General features: G+C 41.9%; 2 protein-coding genes across 5 annotated transcripts; one reads left to right on the forward strand and one right to left on the reverse strand.

Annotated features, from left to right (window-relative positions):
- The first annotated feature begins 689 nt into the window (after positions 1–689).
- Positions 690–6026, forward strand: LOC106579031 (gamma-crystallin M2). The gene is made up of 3 exons (XM_014158461.2): positions 690–842; positions 4830–5072; positions 5403–6026. Exons 1-3 carry the CDS (start codon positions 834–836, stop codon positions 5676–5678), a joined length of 528 nt encoding a protein of 175 aa, XP_014013936.1. The 5' UTR covers positions 690–833; the 3' UTR covers positions 5679–6026.
- A 1603-nt stretch (positions 6027–7629) lies between these two features.
- LOC106579029 (delta-1-pyrroline-5-carboxylate synthase) lies at positions 7630–21059 on the reverse strand. 4 transcript variants are annotated; one of them, XM_014158460.2, is made up of 18 exons: positions 20894–21059; positions 20561–20695; positions 18714–18865; positions 18394–18543; positions 18122–18226; positions 17858–18016; positions 17166–17256; positions 16518–16642; positions 15453–15597; positions 14577–14650; positions 14164–14263; positions 13699–13919; positions 12260–12397; positions 11728–11923; positions 11116–11237; positions 9865–10051; positions 9094–9189; positions 7630–9006 (listed from the first exon to the last, which is right to left on the reverse strand). In XM_014158460.2, the coding sequence occupies exons 2-18, from the start codon at positions 20658–20660 to the stop codon at positions 8801–8803; spliced, it is 2367 nt and encodes a 788-aa protein (XP_014013935.1). In that variant the 5' UTR covers positions 20661–20695; positions 20894–21059; the 3' UTR covers positions 7630–8800. The 4 variants fall into 4 exon arrangements, with proteins under 4 accessions (XP_014013935.1, XP_014013934.1, XP_014013933.1 ...); XM_014158459.2 differs by having other exon boundaries at positions 17864–18016; positions 20886–21009; XM_014158458.2 differs by having other exon boundaries at positions 20886–21009.
- Between the last annotated feature and the right edge of the window lie 5692 nt (positions 21060–26751).

Raw genomic sequence — 26751 nt, forward strand, 5'->3', positions numbered from 1 at the left:
TTGGCTGCACCCTCAACGATTTATCCAGCTGTATTTCTGTATTTTGAAAGTTATATATCTTGAAAACTTGATTGCTGACATGCAAATCTTTTGGGAGTATATCAACAATGGACTAATGAAAACATACAAAAAGATAGTTTTTGGGTAGAGTTTTCCTTTAAGTAGGGCAGGGATGATACCAATATCGCCATACTCGTTAGTTTCGTGGCAAGGAAAACAGTAAAACAGCCCTAATGTTGGAAACAAAAATCATTATGCTGTCATCTAGAGTCACATTTATCTATTTTCCAAACTATAGCACACAATATTTTACATACAGCAGGTTTTTAAAGGACCAAAGAGTTTGGTCTGCTTCCTGTTTTCATTTTTGCCAAGGAAAAAATATTGCTATACTGGTATGTCACAGCCTTAACATTAAGTATATTATTGATTAACTAACTGATTGAATGAATGAACTGCAAATCAGAAACTCATTGCAACAAGTTCAATTCATTCTAAAGCTGTTAAGGATGGCTTAGTATTTTTCTCTCTCTCTGGCAGTCTGTCTGTACATTGTTAGCCTCAATGCCAATAAAGGCAGAGGTTGCAACTCTTATTGTGTGACTTCGGAAAGTGCCGTTGTACAGTATTTTCCATAGAGATAGAGAGCTTTTGACAGAGACAAAGAGCTGCTGCTGTGGGCAGCCCTATAGTTTTCTGTAGCCTGTAGAGCACATTGTGCTGACACGACAAAGCTTTGTGTCACATTTACAAAGGCCTGATCCCTGCAGGGTCTATAAAGAGGTCCAGTACCGCTCACTACCCCGGTCCGGTCCGAACTAAACACAGTCACAATGAGCAAGGTAAGCGTGAACACACTATGCGTTTCATGGGGAAATACAGGAAAGAGGCTCATTTAACAATTTTCTATGATAAACCGTGATACATCTTTCACATTTGGATTCGCTGGATACTATTATAAATAACTAAATAGCTTGCAATTTACCTAGAAATGATTGGCCATTAATGATATTGGAGGGGGATTTTAGGAGATGGTGAATAGAATGTGTTAAAGGCTCAAAGCTAATGTGCAAGTATGAATGGACTGGACGGAGAGGAGGGCAGCATAGTCTCAAAGGTAGGTTATTTTAGCAACACGGGTGTATTTGTTATCTAAAGCAGGGGCATTGGAGCCTGCTGGTTTTATATTCTACCTGATAATTAATTGGACACACCTGGTGTCCCAGGTCTAAATCAGTCCCTGATTAGAGAACAATTAAAAAATGCAGTGGAACTGGCTTCGAGCGCGAGTTGAGTTTGAGGGACCTGAAGGATTGTTTTATTAAACAGACTAAATAAAAGTCCCCCACAAGTTTTTCCTTTTTTGTCCACATATGGCGCACATGCAGAACTATTATTTTAACATGAGGTAAGCAGAGAGGAAGTGGGTCTACAACAGACTCATGTTTGAAAAGTCTGTTTAATAATACGATCCTTTAGATATTTTGTCTCAAATTCACTCTGTATTGGCCTAGGCCTACTACTCATCCATGACCCATCATCCTCTTCACTGCCTCAGCATACGAAACCTTCTGTTCTACTCTGACCCTGGCAACCTCAATCTATCTCTCTCGTACCGGGCACTTCTGATCCCCAGCAACATGGGCAAACTCACAATTGACACAACACAGTTTTTTCCAACGATACAACACATTCCTTTGTCCCATGCCCTAAAGCAGGTATTCCCAAAATAGGGTACGCGCAATGCCGTCGGGGGTACGCCAAATAAAAATGTGATTCACATTCTTCACATTTTCAAACAGTCCGTTTATATTTTCCAACGGGGCTATAATTTGGGTGAGGTTTTTTTCTCGCCTGAGTAGCCTTGTTTCACTGCCAAAAATAACATTTAACCATCTAGTGTTCAGCAAAATAACAACACAATGTCAAATACAGGTAGCCTAGTCAAATAATTAACATTCAATCACATTAACTGTTACTTTCTCATGGGAATTCCATTAACGGTTCTGTATGTAGCCAAATGTAGCTGCTGCTCATTCCGTTTGCTCGAAAATTGATAAATGGTTTAAAAAAGTAAGGCCCGCATCCATAGAGACAATACTACCAGCAGTACTACACTTGCACCTGTCGACGACACAAGTTGTTCTGCTTCCACGAGTACATCCAATGCTAGCATCAGTAATTCTACATTTGTTTTTAACCCAGCTAGAATGGACACTGACAGATGTGAATCTGATGCATCCGAAGAGCCAAGCACCGAAAAACAGACAGGGACGTTGGACCATCAAAGAGGCGCAAATATGATGAGAACTACATTGATTTGGGGTTCACTTATATTGGGAGTAGTGCCTTTCCTCAGCCACAGTGTGTTATATGTGCAAAAGTACTATCTCACAACTCGTTGAAACCTTCACTCTTGCGCAGACATTTAGAAACAAAACATGCCAATTTGAAAAATAAGCCACAGGAGTTTTTGAGCGAGAATTAAGACAACTTTCGAGTAGTAAGCAACAGATACCATTAATAACAAGGGGCTATAAGCGTCTTATATGGTGAGCTACAGAGTGGCTAGGACAGACAAGCCCCATACTATTGTGGAGGACTTAATTCTTCCTGCTGCCGCAGATATGGCTGGGACAATGCTGGGGGAAAAGGCCCAAAAAACTATACAGACAATGTCTTCATCAAACAACACTTGACGCATCAATGACATGGTAGGAGTGTTTTGAAACAATTACTGCTTCGCATACAAGCCAGTGAATTATATGCGTTACAGTTGGATGAGTCAGCAGACATGGCGGGTCTGGCACAGCTACTGGTATATGTCCGTTATGTTTATGGGGGGTCTGTTAAGGAAGACATCCTCTTCTGCAAACCACTGGAAACAGGACAACAGGAGAGGATATTTTTAAAGTACTGGACAATTTTTGTGACATCAAATGGACTTTGGTGGTCAAAATGTGTTGGTATCTGTATGACAGGGTGACAGGGTGACATAGCCATGACAGGGTGACATAGTAGAGTGGTAACACGCGTGCAAGCAGTTGCTCCAGACGCCACTTGGGTACACTGCAGCATCCACCAAGAGGCTCTTGCTGCCAAGGGAATGCCTGACAGCTTGAAAGACGTTTTGGACACTACAGTCAAAATGGTTAACTTTGTTAAAGCAAGGCTCCTGAACTCTTGCGTATTTTCTGCACTATGCAATGATATGGGCAGCGACCGTGTAACTATTTTACAACGTACAGAAGTGCGCTGGTTATCATGGGGCAAAGTATTGACACGTTTTTTAAAATTGAAAGACAAGCTTAAAGTTTTCTTTACTGACCATTTTCACTTGTCTGACCACTTGCATGATGATGAGTTTCTCACACGGCTGGCCTATCTGGGTGATGTTTTCGCCTGAGTGATCTGAATCTAGGATTACAGGAACTCTCCGCAACTATATTCAATGTGCGGGACAAAATTGAGGCTATGATTAAGAAGTTGGAGCTCTTCCCTGTCTGCATTAACAAGGAAAACACACAGGTCTTTCCATCATTGTATGATTTTTTGTGTGCAAATGAACTCAAGCTTCCGGACAATGTCAAATGTGATATAGCGAAGCACCTGAGTGAGTTGGGTGCGCAATCACGCAGGTACTTTCCCGAAATGAACGACACAAACAACTGGATTCGTTATCCCTTTCATGCCCTGCCTCCAGTCCACTTACCGATATCTGAACAAGAGAGCCTCATCGAAATTGCAACAAGCGGTTTTGTGAAAATGTAATTAAATCAGAAGCCACTGCCAGGTTTCTGGATTAGGCTGCGCTCAGAGTATCCTGCCTTGGCAAATCGCGCTGTTAAGACACTGATGCCCTTTGCAACCACGTACCTATGTGAGAGTGGATTCTCGGCCCTCACTAGCATGAAAACTAAATACAGGCACACACTGTGTGTGAAAAATGATTTAAGACTGAGACTCTCTCCAATACAACCCAACATTGCAGAGTTATGTGCATCCTTTCAAGCACACCCTTCTCATTAACCTGTGGTGAGTTATTCACAATTTTTGATCAACAAATAAAGTTTTATACGTAAGATGGCTAAATAAAGAGCAAAATTATTGATTATTATTATTATTTGTGCCCTGGTCCTATAAGAGCTCTTTGTCACTTCCCACGAGCCGGGTTGTGACAAAAACTCACACTCATTCTTATGTTTAATAAATGTATCGTATAGTGTGTGTGTGGCAGGCTTACAATGATGGAAAAAAACAACATTTCAGAGTGCGCTGACCCTGGTGCTAGAGGGGGTACGCAGCTGGAGGTTGAATGTTTGAAGGGGTACGGGACTATAAAAGGTTTAGGAACCACTGCCCTAAAGGATGTGTATGTACCTCAGTGCAGTTTTTGGGATGTGAAAATGAGCAGTGGATAATTTCTTATTGGTCCAATGACACTCTCTTCTTCGAAACATGTACTAAAAGTATATATTATAGGTAGGCTTGGCCTATTTCAATTTCACATCATAAATGGTGTACATTGGATTGCAGTTCCTGATAATGAACATGTAATTCTGTTTTCATTCTGTGCTAGGTTATTTACATTTTTCAGAAGACAGCCAAAACATTTCCTCAATATCTGTGTTATCATGTGTGCACCCAACCTTAGCGGTGTTGCCAACAACAGGATGCATCTGGTTTTCAGGGATACAGTTAATTCAACCTAGCTTCCTTTTCCGCTGGAAACCGGATGTGGAAACTCTGCTCAGGTGTTTCTTTACGTCTGCTACGTTAGCTTATTGTGTGTATCATTTTGATTTGAACTTTCCATCTCTCTTTTCTAGATTATATTCTACGAGGACAAAAACTTCCAGGGCCGCAACTATGAGTGCAGCAGCGACTGTGCTGAGATGCACAACCACTTCAGCCGCTGTAACTCCATAAAGGTGGACAGTGGCTGTTGGGTGGCCTACGAGAAACCCAACTACACTGGCTACCAGTACATGCTGAACAAGGGCGAGTACCCCGACTACCAGCGCTGGGCTGGCTTCAACGACTGCATCCGCTCCTGCCGTATGGTGCCCCCTGTGAGTGTACCACATCGTGTGTCCTCAGTCCCACATTGTTTTCAGTCCCTTGAGCTGAGGGCCTCAGTGCCTACTGTTTTTTTCTTTCTTAGCATTTATTGTAATTACTTGGCTAGATTCTTACTGACATTTGGCTGAGGCTATGACAAATAGATTCACAAATGCCACCTAACACCTTTTTTTTTAACACAGTCAATTTCTTCTTCACAAATGTCATGGTTCAAGTTATATTTCATTCTCATTATGGTACACTTACATTATCGTTTATATACTGTCTGTGTATCATTTAATATATCCATTGTCCATTTTGTCTGTCTTCTTCTTTCCCAGTATCGAGGAAACTACAGGATGAAGATCTACGAGCGCTCTGACTTCAGGGGTCAGAACATGGAGATGATGGAGGACTGCCCCGACCTGCACGAGAGCTTCCACAGCCGGGACATCTCCTCTGCCAACGTCATGGAGGGTTATTGGATCCTCCATGAGCACCCCCACTACAGGGGTCGTCAGTACTTCCTTCGCCCTGGCGAGTATAGGAGGCACAACGAGTGGGGAAGCTCCAGCCCCACCATCGGCTCCCTGAGACGTGTCACCGAGACCCCCTGAAGGTCAACCAAGACCCCCCTCTTCCTCCCCTAATGCAGCCCAATTCTAAATTCTGTACTGAAGCCCTACCCTCTATTGCTAGCACTGTTTGACTGTTGTGTATCTACTGTGGTCATCTGACCCTGAAATCACATTAATGTGATTGGGGGTTTTGTTCCATTTGGTGTTGGGTCTTCGCTGCTTTGCTTAGACTGGGGAAAGTAGAACTCGGTGCTCAGGCGATGCTCGTATGGTACCGGTGATGGTCTCTCTAGCTTTGGTTGTTACAGAGCAAAATGATGTGCTTTGCCAGTCCCCAACCCCCTGTCCTATAGGAACCAAAATAAATGAAAAGTTGATAAAAGTCAACCAAGGAGCCATTTGTTTTTATTAACTACTGTCATTATCAAAATAGGTGACGGGAACAGTCTTGTTTTGCATACTTTTATTAAAGTTCATTATTTGGCATTTTAAACAGAAGCCATGGAGTTGGATAGCCATAGAGGCATATACCTCAAGGTCCAACTCTGCAGACTGTTGTGACATCATCATCATCCCCCGATACACAAAGCAAAATGAACACGGAAACATTATTATTTGAAGCCGGTAATTAAAGAACAAAAAAAGGGTATCTGAGAATGGGCATGTAGGAGTCTTTATGAGATCACATGGTGCCGAGCAGGGGCTTTGGGTCCATGAAAGAAGCCCGTATTAGACCCACATCACAGGGCTAGCGCCAACTCAAAGGGGAAGAGTCAAAGTGTCCTGGTACTAGCCCCAAGCATCAAGCTCTCTCAGAACAAAAAAACTAAACCAAGTCTGCTTCCCTGCTCATGCATTTTTCAGCAGCCAGTGTGATAAGGAACCCTTTCAGAAATAAACATCAATTATTGAAATTGTTAATTAGACGCCCATAATTGGTGAAGATACACATGAATAAATAACTTTGACAATGAATTATTGATTAAAAAAATTGAAGCTCAGCTGGGAACACTTTTGAGTCTCTTTAGATCAAACAAAACAAGAAATATGAGTTTTGGCCTTGAGTAATGTTCAATTAAAGGACTGTAAAAGTCCAGTGATATGCCCTGCGTCCTCTGATATATGTGGACCCCAATCCCCACGGTCGTCAGTGCGCCAACAGGGTGAAACATGGGATCTGGCTCTGCCTAAACGGGGAAACGTTCGACAAAAGATTCACAGGGGGTTTGGCGTCTGTCGTAAATGGAAGTTAATGCAGGGGGTCCTGACATGATTCAAATCTAGTATCAACCATGCACGTTATGTTTGTGTGTCTCGGTATGTTTACCTCCGTACACGCTACATGCAAAGAACACGTATACTATAGGCCCTACTAGGCCGGCATAAAGCTGCATGGTCCCTCATCAATAGACTATTCTAGAACAGAAAAATATCCATGTATCAGACTCTCTACCTCTGCAAGTCATTAATACAATACATTCCATTACAAATATCAAGCTCATTCCATAGAAGTACCAAAACAGTGAGATCTGACAAGATCCTGTCTTGTCTTCATTTATTCTTCATCAATGAACCCTTTGGACTTGTGATGGAGGGCTGATTGAAGGGTAAGTAGTGCGTTTTGGAGGATGAATTCTTTAGCTGAGAGTAGAAGAACCACAGAAGAGCCTACTCTGTGATTCCATTATTAGTCTCAGTTCTCTCCCTCTTTCTTTTCATTTCTGATAGCTGGATAATTAAACCTCTGTAGTATTGTCTTCCATCTTCCATGCCCCACTTACGGAAAAGTCTTATTCCCAGATGAGAACCATTAAAAAGTCCCTTTTTTGACATCTGTTTTCAGATCAGTATTCTTTCTTTGGTGCTAATTTGTTATTTGTGTTAGTAGAAAGAGTGGTAGTAGGACAGAGACGAACATACATGTAAAGTCATTGGCATTCTTGAGTTATTTATCTCCTAATCAAAGGACTAAAGAAAAATGAAAATCCCATTGTTATTCAACAAAAACTTTTATTCTACAATATGGTCTAAAAATTACAAAAAAAAAACAACTGATCTGTAGTGTGCGTCGCTTGACATCAGATATAAAGCTCATAAGCTGGAATGTAACAGCAGCACTGTATCTTAAGGCAGTAGTCCCCTGAAGGAGACGGAAAGCAGCTCTTGTATCTGACAGAGGCTCTGGGCACTGTAAAGTCGACATAAATAGACAGTGTGAAAAAAGCAAAAGCAGGAGAATAAAGCATTTGCATTCAAAAGGACATAAAAAGTTTTAAGGAAAAGAGGGAAATAAAAAATGTGCTTTCTTATATAATCAAATCTAACTTGAATGCTTATGAATCAGATTGGGTCAATAAATGTTTTATTCATCCATATCTATGATAAAAACACATTTAAGGTTATTAAATATTGTTTATCCAATGGTTCATCACTGGTCATTTAACTGCATATAAATAAGGATTGTGTTGGTAGAACTGCAAACGATGCAGTATTAATGTTAATAGCAATTCATACAATTTGTGGCCTTGAGGACCTACAATTCAAGCCCGATTTAAATGACACATCAGTAACTTTCCTAACTTAGGTTGAGCTTTAAACCTAGCATCAACACTGTTTGGTTGTGCATTCATATCACTTCTGATATCCCTAAACGTAATGTGAGTATCCTGTGCGAGACCAAACCAATACTTTGAGGGTAAGGGTCTCATCTGATAGAGCACAGCACAACAGGCCAATCAATAGGAACTAAAACCAAGAGGGGAGCCTCTTGATAGAGATAATAACACAGATGTAAACTAGCTTAAGCAAAAATTCCCTTTAAGTGTGGGTCCTGGAGAGCATATTTACCAAAGTCATCACTACTGTGCATAAGATCTAGACCAATTAATGTCTAGACCAATGATGTGAGACCTTCTACAGTCTAACAGGGTCAATGTAACCAATCATGAGTTGACTCACTGAATACTGAGTGAGGTAATCACTGCAATAAAACGTCTGAGAGCTGATGTAGAATTAATGTAAACTCTGATCCAATGAATGTAAACTCTGATCCAGACCGAATGAATAAGACAATGGGATTGTTTCTTTGGTACCAGGGGGAATCTTTTCTCTCATGAAGGGGTTTAGTGTGTTTAGGTGTGTCTCTAGTTGGAGGTCCTCTGTCAGTCCTCACTCTGGGCAGCTATCTGTCTGGGCTGTGGCTGTGTGACTGGCAAATTCTCGTGGAGGTACTTCATGGTGCCCTGTTCAGAGAAGTCTGCAGCGGTGTGGCCGTCTCCTCTCAGGACCCACTTAGTGGTGAGGAGACCCTCCAGGCCCACGGGACCCCGGGCATGGATACGAGCTGTACTGATGCCCACCTCAGCACCTAGAGGGAGGGAGAAAGAGAATGAATGAGTGAGTAGGGTGGTTGAACAGTAAGTGAGGTGATAAAAAAATAATAACGAATGCATACCCAGTCCGAAGCGGTATCCATCTGCGAATCGCGAACTGGCGTTCCAGAACACACAAGCACTGTCTAGCTGCTGCAGGAACCGCTCTGCTGTGTCTTCTGTAAGAATCATCATCATCACAACTACCATCATCTTCATAGTCAACTACCGTCATTGTCACTGTCATCATCATTAAACATCAACATCTCTATTCAGCTATATACAGTATATTTCTTCTATTACACAAAATGGAGAATTCAATGTAGTTCTACGTGTTGTACAATCTGTGGCCACTAGATGGTAGAACTGAGGCAGAAATGCTCTGTCTGCAGGGAACTGACAAAAAAACACATCTATAACTCAACTTCTGTCCTCTGCAGGGAACCAACTAAGAAAAAAACATCTATAACCCAACCTATATTGGATATTGTTAGTAAAGTACTCAATCAAAATGAATTGTCAAACTTGAGGGTACATTAACATTTAAGATGACAATAAATCATACAACTAAATATAAATTAATAACACTGTTCCCTTAGCAAAACCTGTTCTACATTCAAATCAGTTCTGTCCCCTTCAAAGTAGTCTCATAGGGAGGTTGTACACTGAGACAAAAAGTGCTGTCATCACTTTGAGAAAGAAGTGGTGGGGAGATTGAAGGACAGGTCTCTCTTGAAAGAGAGATTTGGTCTCTCTCACCCAGATTAGTCAACGGGATAAAAAATATATATATTAAAAAAAGAAGAGGAAAAACAGAAACTTCTAACAACAATTACATAGACAGACAGCCCTACCGTTTTCAGTAACAATGACGTCGGTGTGGGAGCTGCCATATCTGTGGATATGGTCTATAGCTTCCTGCATAGTGTCCACCACCTCGATGCAGCACTCCAGATCTCCGTACTCTGTCCTCAGAGACTTGACCTCTGATGGGCTGAAGGTCAGGTAGGAGGCAAACCTGGGGCCAGCGTGAATCTTCACCTAGAGGGGTCACACATGGGAGGGGGGTCATCATTACATAAAACGAATGGTCAATTAATCAATCAATCGGGGAGTTAGGATTGACTGATTGCTAAACTGGCTGAGTCAGACAACTTGCTTGGATCTAGGGTTACAAAGGGAGGGTATATTACCGGTAACTTTCAAAGTTTAACAGTAAACTACTGGAATTTTTGAAACGTTTAAGGATTTGATGGAATTTTCCTAACATGTAAAATATGTAAACTAATAAAATAATGTATGCATTCACTACTGTAAGTCGCTCTGGATAAGAGCGTCTGCTAAATGACTAAAATGTAAAAAAATATATAATAATAAAAAAATAATAATGCTTTAAATAGAATAACATAGCTGTTAAACATTATTCTAAATATAACCCATCAACTTAGTGAATACCGTTTGTGTTTAATATGAGGGTTTCAGCATGGAATGTTATTTATATTTTACACACTTGTATTTATTTTACTATGTCAATATGTCTTTGCTGGTAGTTTTGACACCAAACTGGTGGCAGTTGTGAAAAAAAGACAGTAGTTGGAAGAGCTGCAGAAATAATTCCAAATGATGTCATTGTTGATTAGATCATTTTTTAAAAAGTTGAAGTATAAATGACCAAAGTTTCCATAGAGTGCCATAGATTGATCTGCTATTGTGAAACACAAACTAAGTTTTAGTGATACTTGGTAGTCTGTCTTCTTATTATGATTATCATTAACTGCATAGTAAGCTGTTAGTGTTCATTTTTGTGAATTTGGTTTTAGAAGCATAAATCATCAACAATGAGACATGATTAATGTGGTTAATCAACAAGTGTAAACCCATCCACCTCACCCCAAACCCAGGGAAAGAAAAGGAATATTTGATAATAAGTTGTAGTAAAACGTAACAAACCACATCACCAAACAACCAGTCAGTTAATCATTATCTTATTTAACCAAGCCTTTGAGTGTTTTCAACCTGTATTTTAGTTGGAGAAAAGGAGGATAATATCACTTTATGTCAGTGTGTCTGTACCTGTGTATTTGTTTGTGTGTGTGTGGTCTTACCTGTTCGGTGCGGAGCATGTCTATGATCTGGTCAAACAGAGGAGTCCTGAGTATGTCCCTGTGAACCAACAGTGTTTCCATAGCATTGCAGGCCGCAGGATAGTCACATTTAGAGTCTCTGACTGGAGAGAGAAAATGTCAATCAATCACTTCCTTCTCCTTCATTGGTAGTAAAACAGCCATTCAATTATGTGGGCGTGTCTGTGTCAGACCTGGGTTCAAATACCAGTTAAAAGGTATTTCAATTACTTTCAAATACATTACATTAAGTATTTAGATATGTTTTCTTAGAAAATACATCAGGTAGTTGAATATTTGGAAAAGTATTGACATTTATTTGAAAATACAGACAAGTATATTTTCGAATACAAATATTTAAATACTCCCATTCATTTGAACCAGGTCTGTTACGTCATAGGGATATTTGAAATATACTCAGAAACAGTTTCAAATAGTATTTTTAAATACTTTAAAGAGGTAGCTGATTCGGCTACTTTATTTGAAAATACTAAAATACACAGCAAATACATTTTTAAAATACAAATAATTAAATAAGCATGTATTCGAACCCAGATCTGGCCTATGTGCGTCTGTGTGTGTTGTCCCACTGACCGATCTTGATGACCTTGTCGATGGCGGCCTCCGAGTCGATGTAGACGTGGCAGATGCCTTCACTGTGGCCCAGCACTGGGATGCCCTTGGCTGCGCTCTGGATGTTCCTGACCAGCTGGGATGAGCCTCGCGGGATGATCAGGTCTATCATCTCATCTAGTCTACACAGGTCCTCCACCTCCTCACGGGTACTCACCTGGAACACACATAGAATATGTACACACAGTTACACACACAAATTGTGTATGCATTCCAATTACTATCAACAGATTGTCATATCTGGACTCAAAATAAACCCCTACAGTATTTTAGGATTAATTTTGTATTTTTCTACAAGGGAAATTCACTGTGCTACATTGTAATCACTCACCTTAGTAAATGAGGAATGAAAGGATGCTTTTGCATGGTGTCTGACTGCATTTACTACCGGCAGAGTAACACAGAATTACTCCGATTTTAGCATTAATAATGTTATTTAAATAACTTCCATGCTGTTTTTCTTAAATGGGATGTTTTTCCAGCTGAGACTTACCAGCTGTACAGCCTCCTTGACCCAGTGGATATCCAGTGCTTCCTGGGTCAGCTCATGTAAGATGCGGTTGGTGTTGGCTGCTTCCTTGCCCCCCTTCGCCAGCAGAGCATTGCCGCTGGCTATGGCTAGAGCTGATACCTACACGCAAATGAGAGCAATAGCCTTTTAGCCACAGAATTACAGTAACAGTCAAAAGTTTGGACACACCTACTCATTCAAGAGTTTTTCTTTATTGTACTATTTTCTACATTGTAGAATAACAGCGAAGACATCAAAACTATGGAATAACACATATGGAATCATGTAGTAACCAAAAAAGTGTTAAACAAATCCAAATTTATTCTATATTTGAGATTCTTCAAAGTAGCCACCCTTTGCCTTGTTGACAGCTTTGCACACGCTTGGCATTCTCTCAACCAGCTTCATGACGTAGTCACCTGGAATACATTTCAATTAACAGGTGTGCCTTGTTAAAAGTTAATTTGTGGAATTTCTTTCCTTCTTAATGCATTTGAGCCAATCAGTTGTTTTGTGACAAGGTAGGGTTGGTATACAGAAGATAGCCCTATCTGGTAAAAGACCAAGTCCATATAATGGCAAGAACAGCTCAAATAAGCAATGTGAAACGACAGTCCATCATTACTTTAAGACATGAAGATCAGTCAATCTGGAAAATATCAAGAACTATAAACGTTTCTTCAAGTGCAGTCGCAAAAACTATCAAGCGCTATGATGAAACTGGCTCTCATGAGGACCACCACAGGAAAGGAAGTCCCAGAGTTACCTCTGCTGCAGACGATAAATTCATTTGATTACCAGCCTCAGAAATTGCAGCCCAAATAAATGCTTCAAGGAGTTTAACCCAACACACCTCCAGGCTGTGTAAGGGCTATTTGACCAAGAAGGAGAGGGATGGAGTGCTGCATCAGATGACCTAGCCTCCACAATCACCTGACCTCAACCCAATTGAGATGGTTTGGGATGAGTTTTACTGCAGAGTGAAGGAAAAGCAGCCAACGAGTGCTCATCATATGTGGGAACTCCTTCAAGACTGTTGGAAAAGAATTTCAGGTGAAGCTGGTTGAGAGAATGCCAAGAGTGTGCAAAGCTGTCGTCAAGGCAAAGGGTGGCTACTTCGAAGAATCTAAAATATATTTTGATTTGTTTTACACTTTTTTGGTTACTACATGATTCCATATGTGTTATTTCATAGTTTGGATGTCTTCACTATTATTCTACAATGTAGAAAATAGTAAAAATAAAGAAAAACCCTTGAATGAGTAGGTGTGTCCAAACTTTGACTGGTACTGTACATATAGCCTGACCCCCAGCACGAACACCCCATCTTACCAAAAAATGATTAGCAGTGCACAAACAGAACCCCAAACTCTCTCTCACACACAGACAAGCCCAAACACACAGAAACACACACAAATGACCTGTGGCAAGCAGTCGGGGCGGGCCTCGAAGATGACCAACAGTACTCCTATGGGCACAGTGATCTGCTCCAGCTCTAAGTTGTGGGCTACTCTGGTCCTACGCAGCACTCTGCCCACGCTGTCCTGAGAGGCCACGGCTATCTGTCTCAGGCCTATAGCCAGGCTATTCAGCTTGGCCGGGGACAGGCTCAGACGGTTCAGCAAGGCTGACGACAACTGACCTGATAGGGGATGGAGAACACAAAGAATCCAATACAGTAGAAAACACCGGACGATCACTTTGACCACTCAGTTAGCGCAGCTCGTATATACAGAACGTTTAAATGCAACCACACCCTCAAATGATCCACATCCTCACATAGTTACACAATGGGATGTTGACAAGTAAATGACCCTACAAGTATGAGCTGGTTTGACAAATACCATGAACCCATTCATAGAGATAGACAAGATAGGAATAGTTACCTGCACTGACTGCTAGGTCCATGTCCATCTTGTTAGCAGCAAGGATCTCCTCCTTCTTCTCAACCAGCAGGTCTGCCAGGTGACAGATGATCTCACCTCTCTGGGGTGGAGACAATTCAATAAGATTAAACAAACCGCAGTAAGAATAGAATCAGGTATACTGTATACTGTAGAACTGTGTATGAGGGTCTGACTGTATACTGTAGAACTGTGTATGAGGGTCTGACTGTATACTGTAGAACTGTGTATGAGGGTCTGACTGTGTACTGTAGAACTGTGTATGAGGGTCTGACTGTATACTGTAGAACTGTGTATGAGGGTCTGACTGTATACTGTAGAACTGTGTATGAGGGTCTGACTGTATACTGTACAACTGGGTATGAGGGTCTGACTGTATACTGTAGAACTGTGACCTGGTCTGGGTGAAGGGCTGCCAGGGTCCTGCCGGAGTTCCGGGCCATCTCAGTCTGCTGCTCCACGGTGGGGCCTGGAGATAGACACTACAGTGATGAGCACAGGCAACACAAACCAACAACAAAAGGGACCAACATCCGCATGCATCATCGTAACCATAGTCACGTGTAGCCATAGTCTGGATAATGTCGTGCTAGCCGAAACGACTAGAACGGTCGGCTGGATTCCAGAGGAGCGGCTACATTTTTATTGGATGTTACATTTCAAGAACCCTCCCCGCACATGCCCATAGAAGGGCAGCACGTGTGTTAGGTTCGTCACTGTTTTCCGAGTCGATGAAGGCAATGCAACTCTTCTGCTTGATCACTCAACAGACATTATCCCATGTCTACCCACAGGATATGGTAAATGTTTAGAGTATCAAGTGTGGCCGACTGTCTGCCATTTATTGAAATTAAAAGCCACCACAAACACGGCATATATCAACATATTTCGATGGGGTTTTAATCTGCGATTTCCCAGCCATCTTCACACACTTTTGAGCTCCACTCAAGCAAGGCATTTCATTGGTTTGACGTGTTCCGAGGCATCACTGGTTTCCACCCCTTTGTAGCTACTTTCTGCCATAGACTTCACCAGGCTTTCCCGATTAGGGAAGCCTGGTTCTCGATGAGGCTACGGTGACCATAATTTTCATCATCATTTAGAATTACAAACATCTTCTTCATTATAAGAACCACAATACTCATCATTGTGATCCTCACCATAATTATCACCATTATCCTTATGCTCATTGTTGTCATGGTGATCATCATCAATCTAATAACCTTCATCGTCAGTGTCTGTCACACAGAGATGACCCGGGGTGAACTCACCGGCAGGTTTGACCTCGGAGAAGAAGGTGCCCACTTTCTTGCCCTCCACGATGTCAGTGATGACGTGACCCGTCACCTTGGGGTGGGTGCCGTTGGCAATGACTACCGACGTGCCCCCCTGTAGGGCCCACAGGGCAGCCTTTACCTGGAGGTAGAGGGGGGGAACACTTAGACAACTTTCTATTCCCCACTTGTTTCTCAAGTAAAGATTTGGCCCCCAATGTAAAGACTTGCTTAACAGTGGGTTGAAGCCAAATCTCAGTCCGACACACATTGAGTTCAGAAGACTTTCTTAAAACCTTATTATAGACATGTAGACCTAGACACTCTGTAGTCCTCCACTCTTACATGTTTTGATCGACACACTTTCCTATTCTAATCTTCAGGTAACTGCAAAAATAATGGTAACACTTTAGTAAATGATGGATACAAAGTATATTGAAAACAGGTGCTTCCACAAAGGTGTGAATCCTGGGTTAATTAAGCAATTGACATCCCATCATGCTTAGAGTCATGTATCAAAATGCTGGGCAAGCCACTATTTTGGCTACCATGGCTATGCCCCCACAGGATGACAATGCCCCCATCCACAGGGCATGAGGGGTCACTGAATGGGTTGATGAGCATGAAAACGATGTAAACCATATGTCATGACCGTCTAAGTCACCAGACCCAGTTGAACACTTGTGGAAGATTCTGGAGCAGCACCTGAGGCAGTGTTTTCCACCACCATCAACAAAACACAAAACTATGGAATTTCTGGAACTCCAATGGAGTTCCAGAAACTTGTAGAATCTATGCTAAGGTGCTTGAAGTTGTTCTGGCGGCTCGTGGTGGCCTAACGCCCTATTAAGACACTTTATGTTGGTGTTTCCTTTATTTATAAGGCTACGTATGTTTGCGCACATGGAATTCAGTGATTTATGTTTACTATAGGTTAATGAAGCAATACAAATATGATGTGACTAAAATGAAAAGGGTATTTAGTTGACTAAAATGGCCCATTATTTTCATCATTTTGAGAATAACTAGACTAAATGTAAACAATGACATCTGTGTACATACCTTGGCCTCCATGCCTCCTATCCCCACCCTGGATTTTGTGCCGTAGGTGATCGACAGCTGGTCACCAGGGTAGAAGATGTCAATGAGTTTGGCGTCATCCGTTCCAGGAGGGCTGTCGTACAGTCCTACGAGAGATCGGAGGTTTTTATGGTTACATGATTGTTTACTTGCAAAGATTACCTTCCAGTCCAATCCATCAGTGATACTTCCAAATACAACCAGGGTTTTGTTTATTCGGGCACGCAATGGAAAACGTTTTAAAACGTTTTGCAATGGAAAATGTGTGTTTCCTATTGTACAAGTCCAAGTTGTCACTTCCTGTTTCTGTCTGTTTTCTTCCATTCGGTGCCTGATAAACACAACCCAAAAGACCTGTAGTTCTCCCTCTTACATGAATGCTCCTAAATGAGCGTGTGTGGTTTTGACCCAGAGCGCTGGCAGCTGGTGTGCTGCCTAAAGGCAGGTAGCCTAGTGGTTAGAGCGTTGGGCCAGTAGCCAAAAGGTTGCAAGATTGAATCCCTGAGCTGATATGGTCAAATATGTTGTTCTGCCCCTGAACAAGGCAGTTCCTAGTCTGTCGTTGTAAATAAGAATTTGTTCATAACCGACTTGCCTAGTTAAATAAAATGTGTTGTGTTAGCAGCGTACCTTCTACGTCAGAGAGAGCGATGAGCAGGTCTGCCTTCATCTCCACGGCCAGGCGTGCCGCCAGGCTGTCATTGTCCTTTATACTGATGACCTGCAGGGGAGGAAAAAAATGAGTTAGTCTCACAGCAAGAGATAGACATTTATGAGGTCAAGGGTCAATGACCAGACTGTTACTGATGTTTCTTATCAGTTGAAATTCAGGACAATGTATAAGAAAATACATAATTGAAATCGAAGCATTTCATGATAAGCTATCGTTGATATTAGCTTGTCTACTGTGTGGGTTAGCAAAGCCACTGATACTACAATGTTTAGTCGTTTATTACTAGTAGTAGTGCGTTTTCAACAGCAGGAGAACTTGTTAGTTCCGCCTGGGCTTGAGAAAAGAGTATAGAAGTGTGCTTCTACCTCCATGAGTCAGCCCCAGACAGCCACACTTCTAGGCCCAGTCCGCCACCATCCATAAAAGAACTAAAGCGATGCATGCACCCCTCCCATCTCCTCTAGCCCTCCCTGCATGCACATATTTTGGGGGGAAAGGAGGGGTAGAGGGCGGGTAGAGCGAGGCGAGGCGGTGAAACATAATAGCTGTATGCTAGTATGCTAGTATGCTAGCAGCTAACACTACTCTGCTATACACACCTCTCGCCCCTGTCCTTCCCCCTCCGGTCCCCCCTGTGCCCTTTACCCACGTTTACCCCCTGGAGGTCGCTGTTGGGCTCGGGCGGGGGTACCACGGCGTCGTTGGTGTTGATAATGGGTACGATGTTCATGCGGAGCAGCTCCTGCAGCGTGCTGTTCAGGTTCCGCCGCTTCTGGTCGTCATGGAAGTCCAGGTTGGTGACCAGGACCTGGGATTACATCACAGCAAATCCTGTTTCGATAAAACTTTATTGAGTGGTAATTGTGCTGGGTAACACAGTATGAATTCAAATACATAGAGATAGCGTAGGTACCTGTGCAGTGCATGTGCTGTACTGGGCGAACATGGCCTCATACAGGGCCATCAGACCACTCTGTCCGGCTGCCGCACAGGCCCGCGCCTCCAGAACTGGTACTGACTGAAACGGACAGAGAGAGAGAGAGAAAGATTGAGAGAGGGAGGAATGTTTTGAGTTGATTTTATAATAAGTGATTTCACCATATTTTTTTTGCAGGTTGTATAAGACCTGGACTCATCATGTCTTTGAGCTGGTAAGGTTCTATAAGAACTGGACTGTTGTCTCACCATGTCTTTGAGCTGGTTCTGTCCAGAGTGCAGGGCCTGTCTGACACTCTGCGACAGCAGGATCTCATGCCTCAGTCTCTGCTTGCCGAAGGCCACCGCCCCGCTGGTGACGATCATCATCTCTCTCCCCTGGTTCTGTAGCATGGCCACCTGCAACACAACACAAACAACTTTCTACCTCAGTGAGCCACATCTAAAGCCTTTTAAGTGTTCTTGCAACAATGAATAAACTACAATAAGCAGACAGTTGTTAAAACACAAGCTTCAAGACATCTAGTGTGGAGGTCTTGTTATCCCGTCAGCCTTAAGACCTTCCTCACCTGCTCTACTACAGAGGCCAGCCTGCCCAGCGCCAGGCCGCACTCATCGCCCCGGGTGACCACGGCGCTGCCCAGCTTGACCACAATCCTCTTAGCCTTGCGGAGCTCCCCGCGGTGGGCGAAGGAGTTACTGTTGGCACGCGCCAGGGACACTGTGAGAAAGAATACACGTTTTGGTGCTTTATAGTGTCAGTCTGAAGTGGAGCCGGGAGATATGGACAAAAATCTATATCGCGCTAAATTACCTGAATTGATCCGCTAACAATAAATAGAACGATGGATTTATAACATGAATGTGCACCACAGTTGTTTTTCTGATTATCTTTTTGTAACGGGGTGAGTGACTGGTTGCCGGGAAGTCAGGCGCAGGAGAGCAGAGATGGGTGATAACAGGAGAACTTTAATATACACCCTGGCCCAAAGGCACAGGCGAGGCAGCACAAAGCACAACCACGGTAACATGAACCGGATTAAACAAAACAAACAAACCTAGGTTTGAAACAACCTAGCGCAAGCCAGCCTGTAGCGTAACACCCTACACAAAGAACAATTCGCCACACAGACATGGGGGAAACAGAGGGTAATAAACATTTAGTCTGATGAGGGAATGTGAACCAGGTGTGCGGGAAAACAAGACAAAACAAATGGAAAATGAAAGGTGGAGCGGTGATGGCTAGAAGACCGGTGACTTTGGCCGCCCGAACAAGGAGAGGGACGGACTTCGGCGGAAGTCGTGACACCTTTAATCTACTACTACTAGTTTGATAGTTGTAGCCATCAATTATCCCATCAACAATCATGCAGCAAACGTATTACATTTTCAAACTTCACATTTCTCTAGTATAGGCTACTTATCGCAATGAACGACATCAGCAAAATGCCTACGATAAATGATTGGTATGGTCGTTGTCGATCATTTCTGGTTTATCGTCCCAGCTCTAGTCGGAAGCCCTGTTCAAATGCTTTATACATGTATATTGCCTCCCTCCCTTACTTGGATGACATATTAATTAAAGCAGGGCCTAAATGGAGAAAGATATAAGATAACAGATCAGCTTTCCGCACATTTTACATATGCATACATTGTGCTGTGCACACACACCATGTTAGCTTGAGACAATGTTCATAAACACTGTGCCTAACAAGCACACAACAGTACATCTCCTACCAGTGTGTGTGCTGGGTTCTGTTTTGGTCCATCACTGATTATATAAAGTGTTAGGCTAACAGAGCAGCCAGGAACCCCCTTTTCCCCCCTCCTAAATTCCCTGGTATCCATGGAGATGGAAAATGACAGGGTGCAAACTGCCACATCAGCATGGCAACCGCCAAAGCCAGAGCTGACTGCACACATCTCTCCACTAAAGAGCAGCCAATCGCATGAGAGAGATAGGGAGAGAGGGAGATAGAAACAGAGATGGAAAAAGAAAAAGACTGGGGTGCAGGGGTGAGGGGTAATAACAGAATCAGAGAGATAGATTGAGATGGACAGAAAGGGACAGGCCTCCATTATCTTAAAGCTATCAATCCCATGTTAAGAGTGGCCCAGGAGGATAAACACTTATACACAAGTATGCAAAGTATGCAAGATGATATCACTGAATGATCGGGACTTGATACATTTAGGGAACTAGGCTATCCTTCTTGCTTGGGGAAATGATCATGTTATTAGTAAAAACTCAAGCTACTGAAATCATTGAAATTATAATCACTGGAATAATAGCCTATTATTTTCAACATTTATCCTACATAGACATCTATACATCTCTTCAATTACTGGTGCACGTAGGCCTATATTATGTGTGCGGGTATGTGAATGTATGCATATGTTTGCCACTCCCACTTGCCTTGTGTCAGTGCTTTGGCTAGACGAGGGAAGATGGTGGTACGTTGAGTCCTGGGGCTCAGGGGGAGCCCGGCACAAAGAGACAGCCTCTGTAGCAGCATGGTCAACTGACCCGCACTTTCAGACACTACAACAGCTAGAGAGGAGAGAGAGAGATACATTAAATCACTGTCAAATCTTCAATGTTCTGTCTCTCTTTTCATTTCTTGAACTTGCAGAATTCACATCACAGCTAAACACTTCAAAAAAGTCACAGAAGTTAGTATTCCACGTTTTATTGAATGACATAGTCTTTCTGCATTTGGATAAAGGAAAGAAAAACTCACGGTGATACCTGCTTAGCATCCAAGTCCTGTTTATGTCTGTTATCCAGCCACGTCTATCAAGCCCATCTCCTTTGAAATGGGTTACCGTCCAACGTTTTTATTCAACATTCCAGACAGTATGAACAAGACCTGCCCTCAACCAATGGCAGAGTCGAAGCCGGCCTAAATCACAGAAACTCCTCCCCCTCATGTGTTTATATGGGGTAGCTGATGAAACTGTCCCTGCTCCTTGCAGGATCACTTATTACGTGCCCCTTCTTGATAAAAAAAAAGCTGCTAATGTGTTCACACAGGCACAGTTGAACCTCTGAAAGTTTAAGCAGTGAGGGGGTTCTACTACACTCTAAAAAGTTAAGGTTCCTGGAGTATCCTTTAGGGGTTCTTCAAATTGAAACTGTGGGGGAACCCCTAAAAGTTATTCGAAGAACCCTTGAAAAAGGTTATTCGAAGAAACTTTTGTGGGAACCCCTATACGTTCTTTGAAGAACCCCTTACAATGGATCCTCGAAGAACCTTTTGGGGTTCAATTTGTTAACTCCCTGTCCACCCTCCCTCCATTATGAAAAATATTTTAATAATAATAACAATATTGACAATATTGATTTAAATATTCATTGTTTATTTAGTGGCACCACAAATGTGAGTTCATACTTACCAAACAAAACACATTACAAAATTGCAACATTTCTGCAGACATGTCAGACCATAATAAATAATACATTTACTTTGTATAGTGCTTTTCATTACATTTTATTTTCAATACATACATTAAAAATGAATCATAGGTAAACTAACAATATTGTAGACTTGATGCTAAATACAGATTGTTTATCTTTAGTGTGTGTGTCCAACAACCACTTAGTTATGTTAGGAAGTTTGAAATCTTTATGACCGGCCCTGGTAACTTCACCCCTACTTCTCTTATCCCCAGAACACAGTAACTTAAGAACATAAGTGTTTTTCTGACATTTTGGGGAGATTTAACGGAAAATAAAAAAATACAGCCCTAACAGAGCCCCAAGTCCCATGGGGACGTCCTCGAGGGTGTGGATGTTCTCCACATCAAAGGCCAGCGGGATTTCACTCTCATTGGTGAAATGGATTTCCGCCGATGTGCAGTAAAGGAGTGAAGAGCTGTGAAATCTGTGTCAACTAAAGTAAGAAAAGATTAATACACATACAATTAACAAAGAACAGAAACAAATGTTCAGCTGTAGTTTTAAAGAAACAGATTATTTGTGCATAAGCATACCTTGTCACGGACTATAAAGGTCACTCGGGTCATCATTGAAGAGGTAGGGCAAGAGCAGGATTGCTGCTGTGGTCTCGAGTACTAGTAAAGTAAAGCAATGATCTTACTACACTTGCTAATTTTATTGCTAATTTTATTCCAAAATGCATTAGAGAAATGGAAGGAATAAGAGCATATGCCTCTTCTTTATTGTCCTTCAGGGACTGTCAAAATAGCAGGATGATGTCCTCACCCCTGCCTCGCCTCTCTATCTCTGATAGTCCTTGAATTAACTTTTTGTCTATATCCATTCCATGGACTTGATTCATTTCTGAGAAGATCTGAAAAGATCATTTGCACACATTTGTATGCTAATAGATTTCAGTTTGTATTGACTGCTATGTAGGTTAAATGTACACTTCAAATGCTGCATTTAACCTACCAGAGTGATGCTTTAACAGTGACCTTTCTCTTGCATTTCAAAGATGGTGGTAAAAAAACACTGGTTGGTTTTTTCTTTGTATTATCTTTTACCAGATCTATTGTGTTATATTCTCCTACATTCAATTCACATCTACACAAACTTCAAAGTGTTTCCTTTCAAATGGTACCAAGAATATTCATATCCTTGCTTCAGGACCTGAGCTACAGTTAGATTTGGGGTATGTCATTTAGGCGAAAATTGAAAAAAAAGGGGGCTATCCTTAAGAAGATATATTATAAAGAAACATAAACATCTATTTTAGAAACATTTTGTAATGTTTAAGAAAATAATGATAATATACAAATATTATCACACAATAACAGAAAAACATCACAGAAAGTTAAGTTTGTTAACAAACATTAAATAAGAAATACAAATTTAGATCTTTGCATAATAAGATATAAAATGACAATAAATCAAATATAAAAAGACAATAAATAACATAAACAAATATTGGAAAGCTGCAACAGCTCGACTGAATATTTAGTCCACTTTTTATGGAAAGTTTTCCAGGTGATACCGTCACCTGGAACTCAAGCCTAACCTAGTACTGACAGGTAGCGTCTTCCCTGTGGCTCAGTTGGTAGAGCATGGTGTGTGCAATGCCAGCATGGTGTGCGCAACGCCAAGGTTGTGGGTTCGATTCCCACAGGGGGCCAGTACAAATGAAATGTATGAATTCAGTACTGTAAGTCGCTCTGGATAAGAGCGTCTGCTAAATGACTAAAATGTATATGCAGCGCAGATATAATTGTCACGCCCTGATCTGTTTCACTGTTCCTGTGATTGTCTCTACCCCCTCCAGGTGTCGCTTATTTTCCCCAGTGTATTTATCCCTGTGTTTCCTGTCTCTCTGTGCCAGTTCGTCTTGTATGTTTAGTCAAGTCAACCAGCGTGGTTTTCCCTGTACTCCTTTTGCTGTTCTCTTTTTATAGTCCTCCCAGTTTTGATCCCTGCCTGACTCTGGACTACTTTCCTGCCTTCCTGATCATCCTGCCTGGCCTGACCTTGAATCTGCCTGCCCTTCAGTCCCTATTGTACTCTGAACTGGTTTTGACCTTTTGCCTGTCCACGACCATTCTCTTGCCTACCCCTTTTTGGATGAATAAACATAAGACTCCAACCATCTGCCTCCTGTGTCTGCGTCTGGGTCTCGCCTTGTGTCATGATAATAATCCTCTATTGATGGGATGGTTTTCATACAGGACTGGTGGAACCATTGTGGGCAGCGGTCACAACCAACCTGAAATGTATGATGAAAATTGTTAATATATTTAAAATATTAAATACATTTTCTTGAATTACAATTATTTCATTATCAGACAAAGCGGATGATACTACCTCTAGAAATATTACTGCTTATACAAATTCGTACTCCTAAAAATGCCTTTAGAAGTGAACAAGCAATTACCCTCATTACTGTCCACCTCACCACAGAAGTGGCACAGTTGGCTCAGGTCATCTAGCAAAACATAATGTCACGTAGTCTATATCTTTACATGTATTTTTCTGAGCAAACAGGGAACAGGGAACAAGGGAATAGTATAGGATTCTTGTAACATAATTATTTAAATACATGTGTTTTAGTGGCCATCTAGTCAGAAGTTGGATCAAAGATAACCTTGAAAGATCCATATAAATGTTTATATATATATTTTTTTAATCTACAATTATATTAAATTAGAAGTTGAATATACCAGTGTTTTGGAGGAGAGTGACTGCTATTTCTTCTCTCATGATGATAACATCTTTGTCTGTATTTGAAAAGACAATCGACTCCTCCTTCAGAACACATTCAGCATAGTGGGAATTTTTTTTTATGGGCATTTCAGTTTTCCCCAACAAAATTATGTTACACTTAAGATTCTAATTTGCAAGTATACAACGACACAGCTATAATATAATTTGACAGTTCTGTTTTGCCTTTTAGTCAGTATACTTTCAGTAGGTTAATTGTACATTACTTATACTCTCATACTTACTTTCAAGGCAAAGACCCCACAAGAAGTAACATCTTGTTGGCATGGGTGAGGAAGGGTACCACACGCCCATCTGGAAATATTACACCACTTCTCTCTCAGGAATGATCTGAGCATAAATTCAACAAAAAAAGAAACGTCCTCTCACTGTCAACTGCGTTTATTTTCAGCAAACTTAACATGTGTAAATATTTGTATGAACACAATATTCAACAACTGAGACATAAGCTGAACAAGTTCCACAGACATGTGACTAACAGAAATGGAATAATGTGTCCTTGAACAAAGGGGGGTCAAAATCAAAAGTAACAGGGAGTATCTGGTGTGGCCACCAGCTGCATTAAGTACTGCAGTGCATCTCCTCCTCATGGACTTGGCAGTTCTTGCTGTGAGATGTTACCCCACTCTTCCACCAAGGCACCTGCAAGTTCCCGGACATTTCTGGGGGGAATGGCACTAGCCCTCACCCTCCGATCCAAAAGGTCTCAGACATGCACAATGCGATTGAGATCCGGGCTCTTCGCTGGCCATGGCAGAACACGGACATTCCTGTCTTGCAGGAAATCACGCACAGAACGAGCAGTATGGCTGGTGGCATTGTCATGCTGGAGGGACATGTCAGGATGAGCCTGCAGGAAGGGTACCACATGAGGGAGGAGGATGTCTTCTCTGTAACGCACAGCATTGAGATTGCCTGCAATGACAACAAGCTCGGTCCGATGATGCTGTGACACACCGCCCCAGACCATGACGGACCCTCCACCTCTAAATCGATCCCGCTCCAGAGTACAGGCCTCGGTGTAACGCTCATTCCTTCGACGATAAACGCGAATCCGACCATCACCCCCGCTGAGACAAAACTGCGACTCGTCAGTGAAGAGCACTTTTTGCCAGTCCTGTCTGGTCCAACGACGGTGGGTTTGTGCCCATAGGCGATGTTGTTGCCGGTGATGTCTAGTGAGCACATGCCTTACAACAGGCCTACAAGCCCTCAGTCCAGCCTCTTTCAGCCTATTGCGGACAGTCTGAGCACTGATGGAGGGATTGTGCGTTCCTGGTATAACTCGGGCAGTTACTGTTGCCATCCTGTACCTGTCCCGCAGGTGTGATGTTCGGATGTACCGATCCTGTGCAGGTGTTGTTACAGGTGGTCTGCCACTGCGAGGACGATCAGCTGTCTGTCCTGTCTCCCCGTAGCGATGTCTTAGGCGTCTCACAGTACAGAAATGGCTATTTATTGCCCTGGCCACATCTGCAGTCCTCAAGCCTCCTTGCAGCATGCCTAAGGCACGTTCACACAGATGAGCAGGAACCCTGGGCATCTTTCTTTTGGTGTTTTTCAGAGTCAGTAGAAAGGCTTCTTTAGTGTCCTAAGTTTTCATAACTGTGACCTTAATTGTCTACCGTCTGTAAGCTGTTAGTGTTTTAACGACCGTTCCACAGGTGCATGTTCATTAATTGTTTATGGTTCATTGAACAAGCATGGGAAACAGTGTTTAAACCCTTTACAATGAAGATATGTAAAGTTATTAGGATTTTAACAAATTATCTTTGAAAGACAGGGTCATGAAAAAGGGACATTTCTTTTTTTGCTGAGTTTATATGTTAATAAAAGTACCGCATTTTGAAACACTTTATTGATTACAATATAGAGATTAATAACTGAGGGGAATCTGAGAATGTAGGGATTCCAGCAGGGTGTGAGTTGAAGTAGTCAAATCTGGAGCTGACAAGGGCTGAAATGTAAATGACATGTGATCATCTTGGATTATCTAACATCTGAGAATGGGCAGGCATTCCCTCGGATGAAGATCATCTCCGTCTTGCTGATTATGTGCTGTGAATATGTTTATGTATATGTACTGTACGTGTGTGTATATATATCTTGGTATATATATATATATTTTTTTAATTTCTATTATTATTATCATTATTGTGTTTTGTGGTTGAAGGGTGGCGGGGTTGATGGGGGTGGTGGAGGTGCTGGGGGTGTCCTATTGAGGGCGAAGGGACCTATTGAGGAGGGGATTCTTCATGGAGGCACATTCAGTCATAGTTGTGTTTATTATATTATTATTTATTTATTTATTCTATTATTATAACAGTTTACTGTGATTATGGATATGCACTCATGTTGACTTATATATTTGAACTTTCTTTTTCGCCCAGAGT

This window comes from Salmo salar, chromosome ssa19 (genome assembly GCF_905237065.1).
Source record: "Salmo salar chromosome ssa19, Ssal_v3.1, whole genome shotgun sequence".
Lineage (NCBI taxonomy): Eukaryota > Metazoa > Chordata > Actinopteri > Salmoniformes > Salmonidae > Salmo > Salmo salar.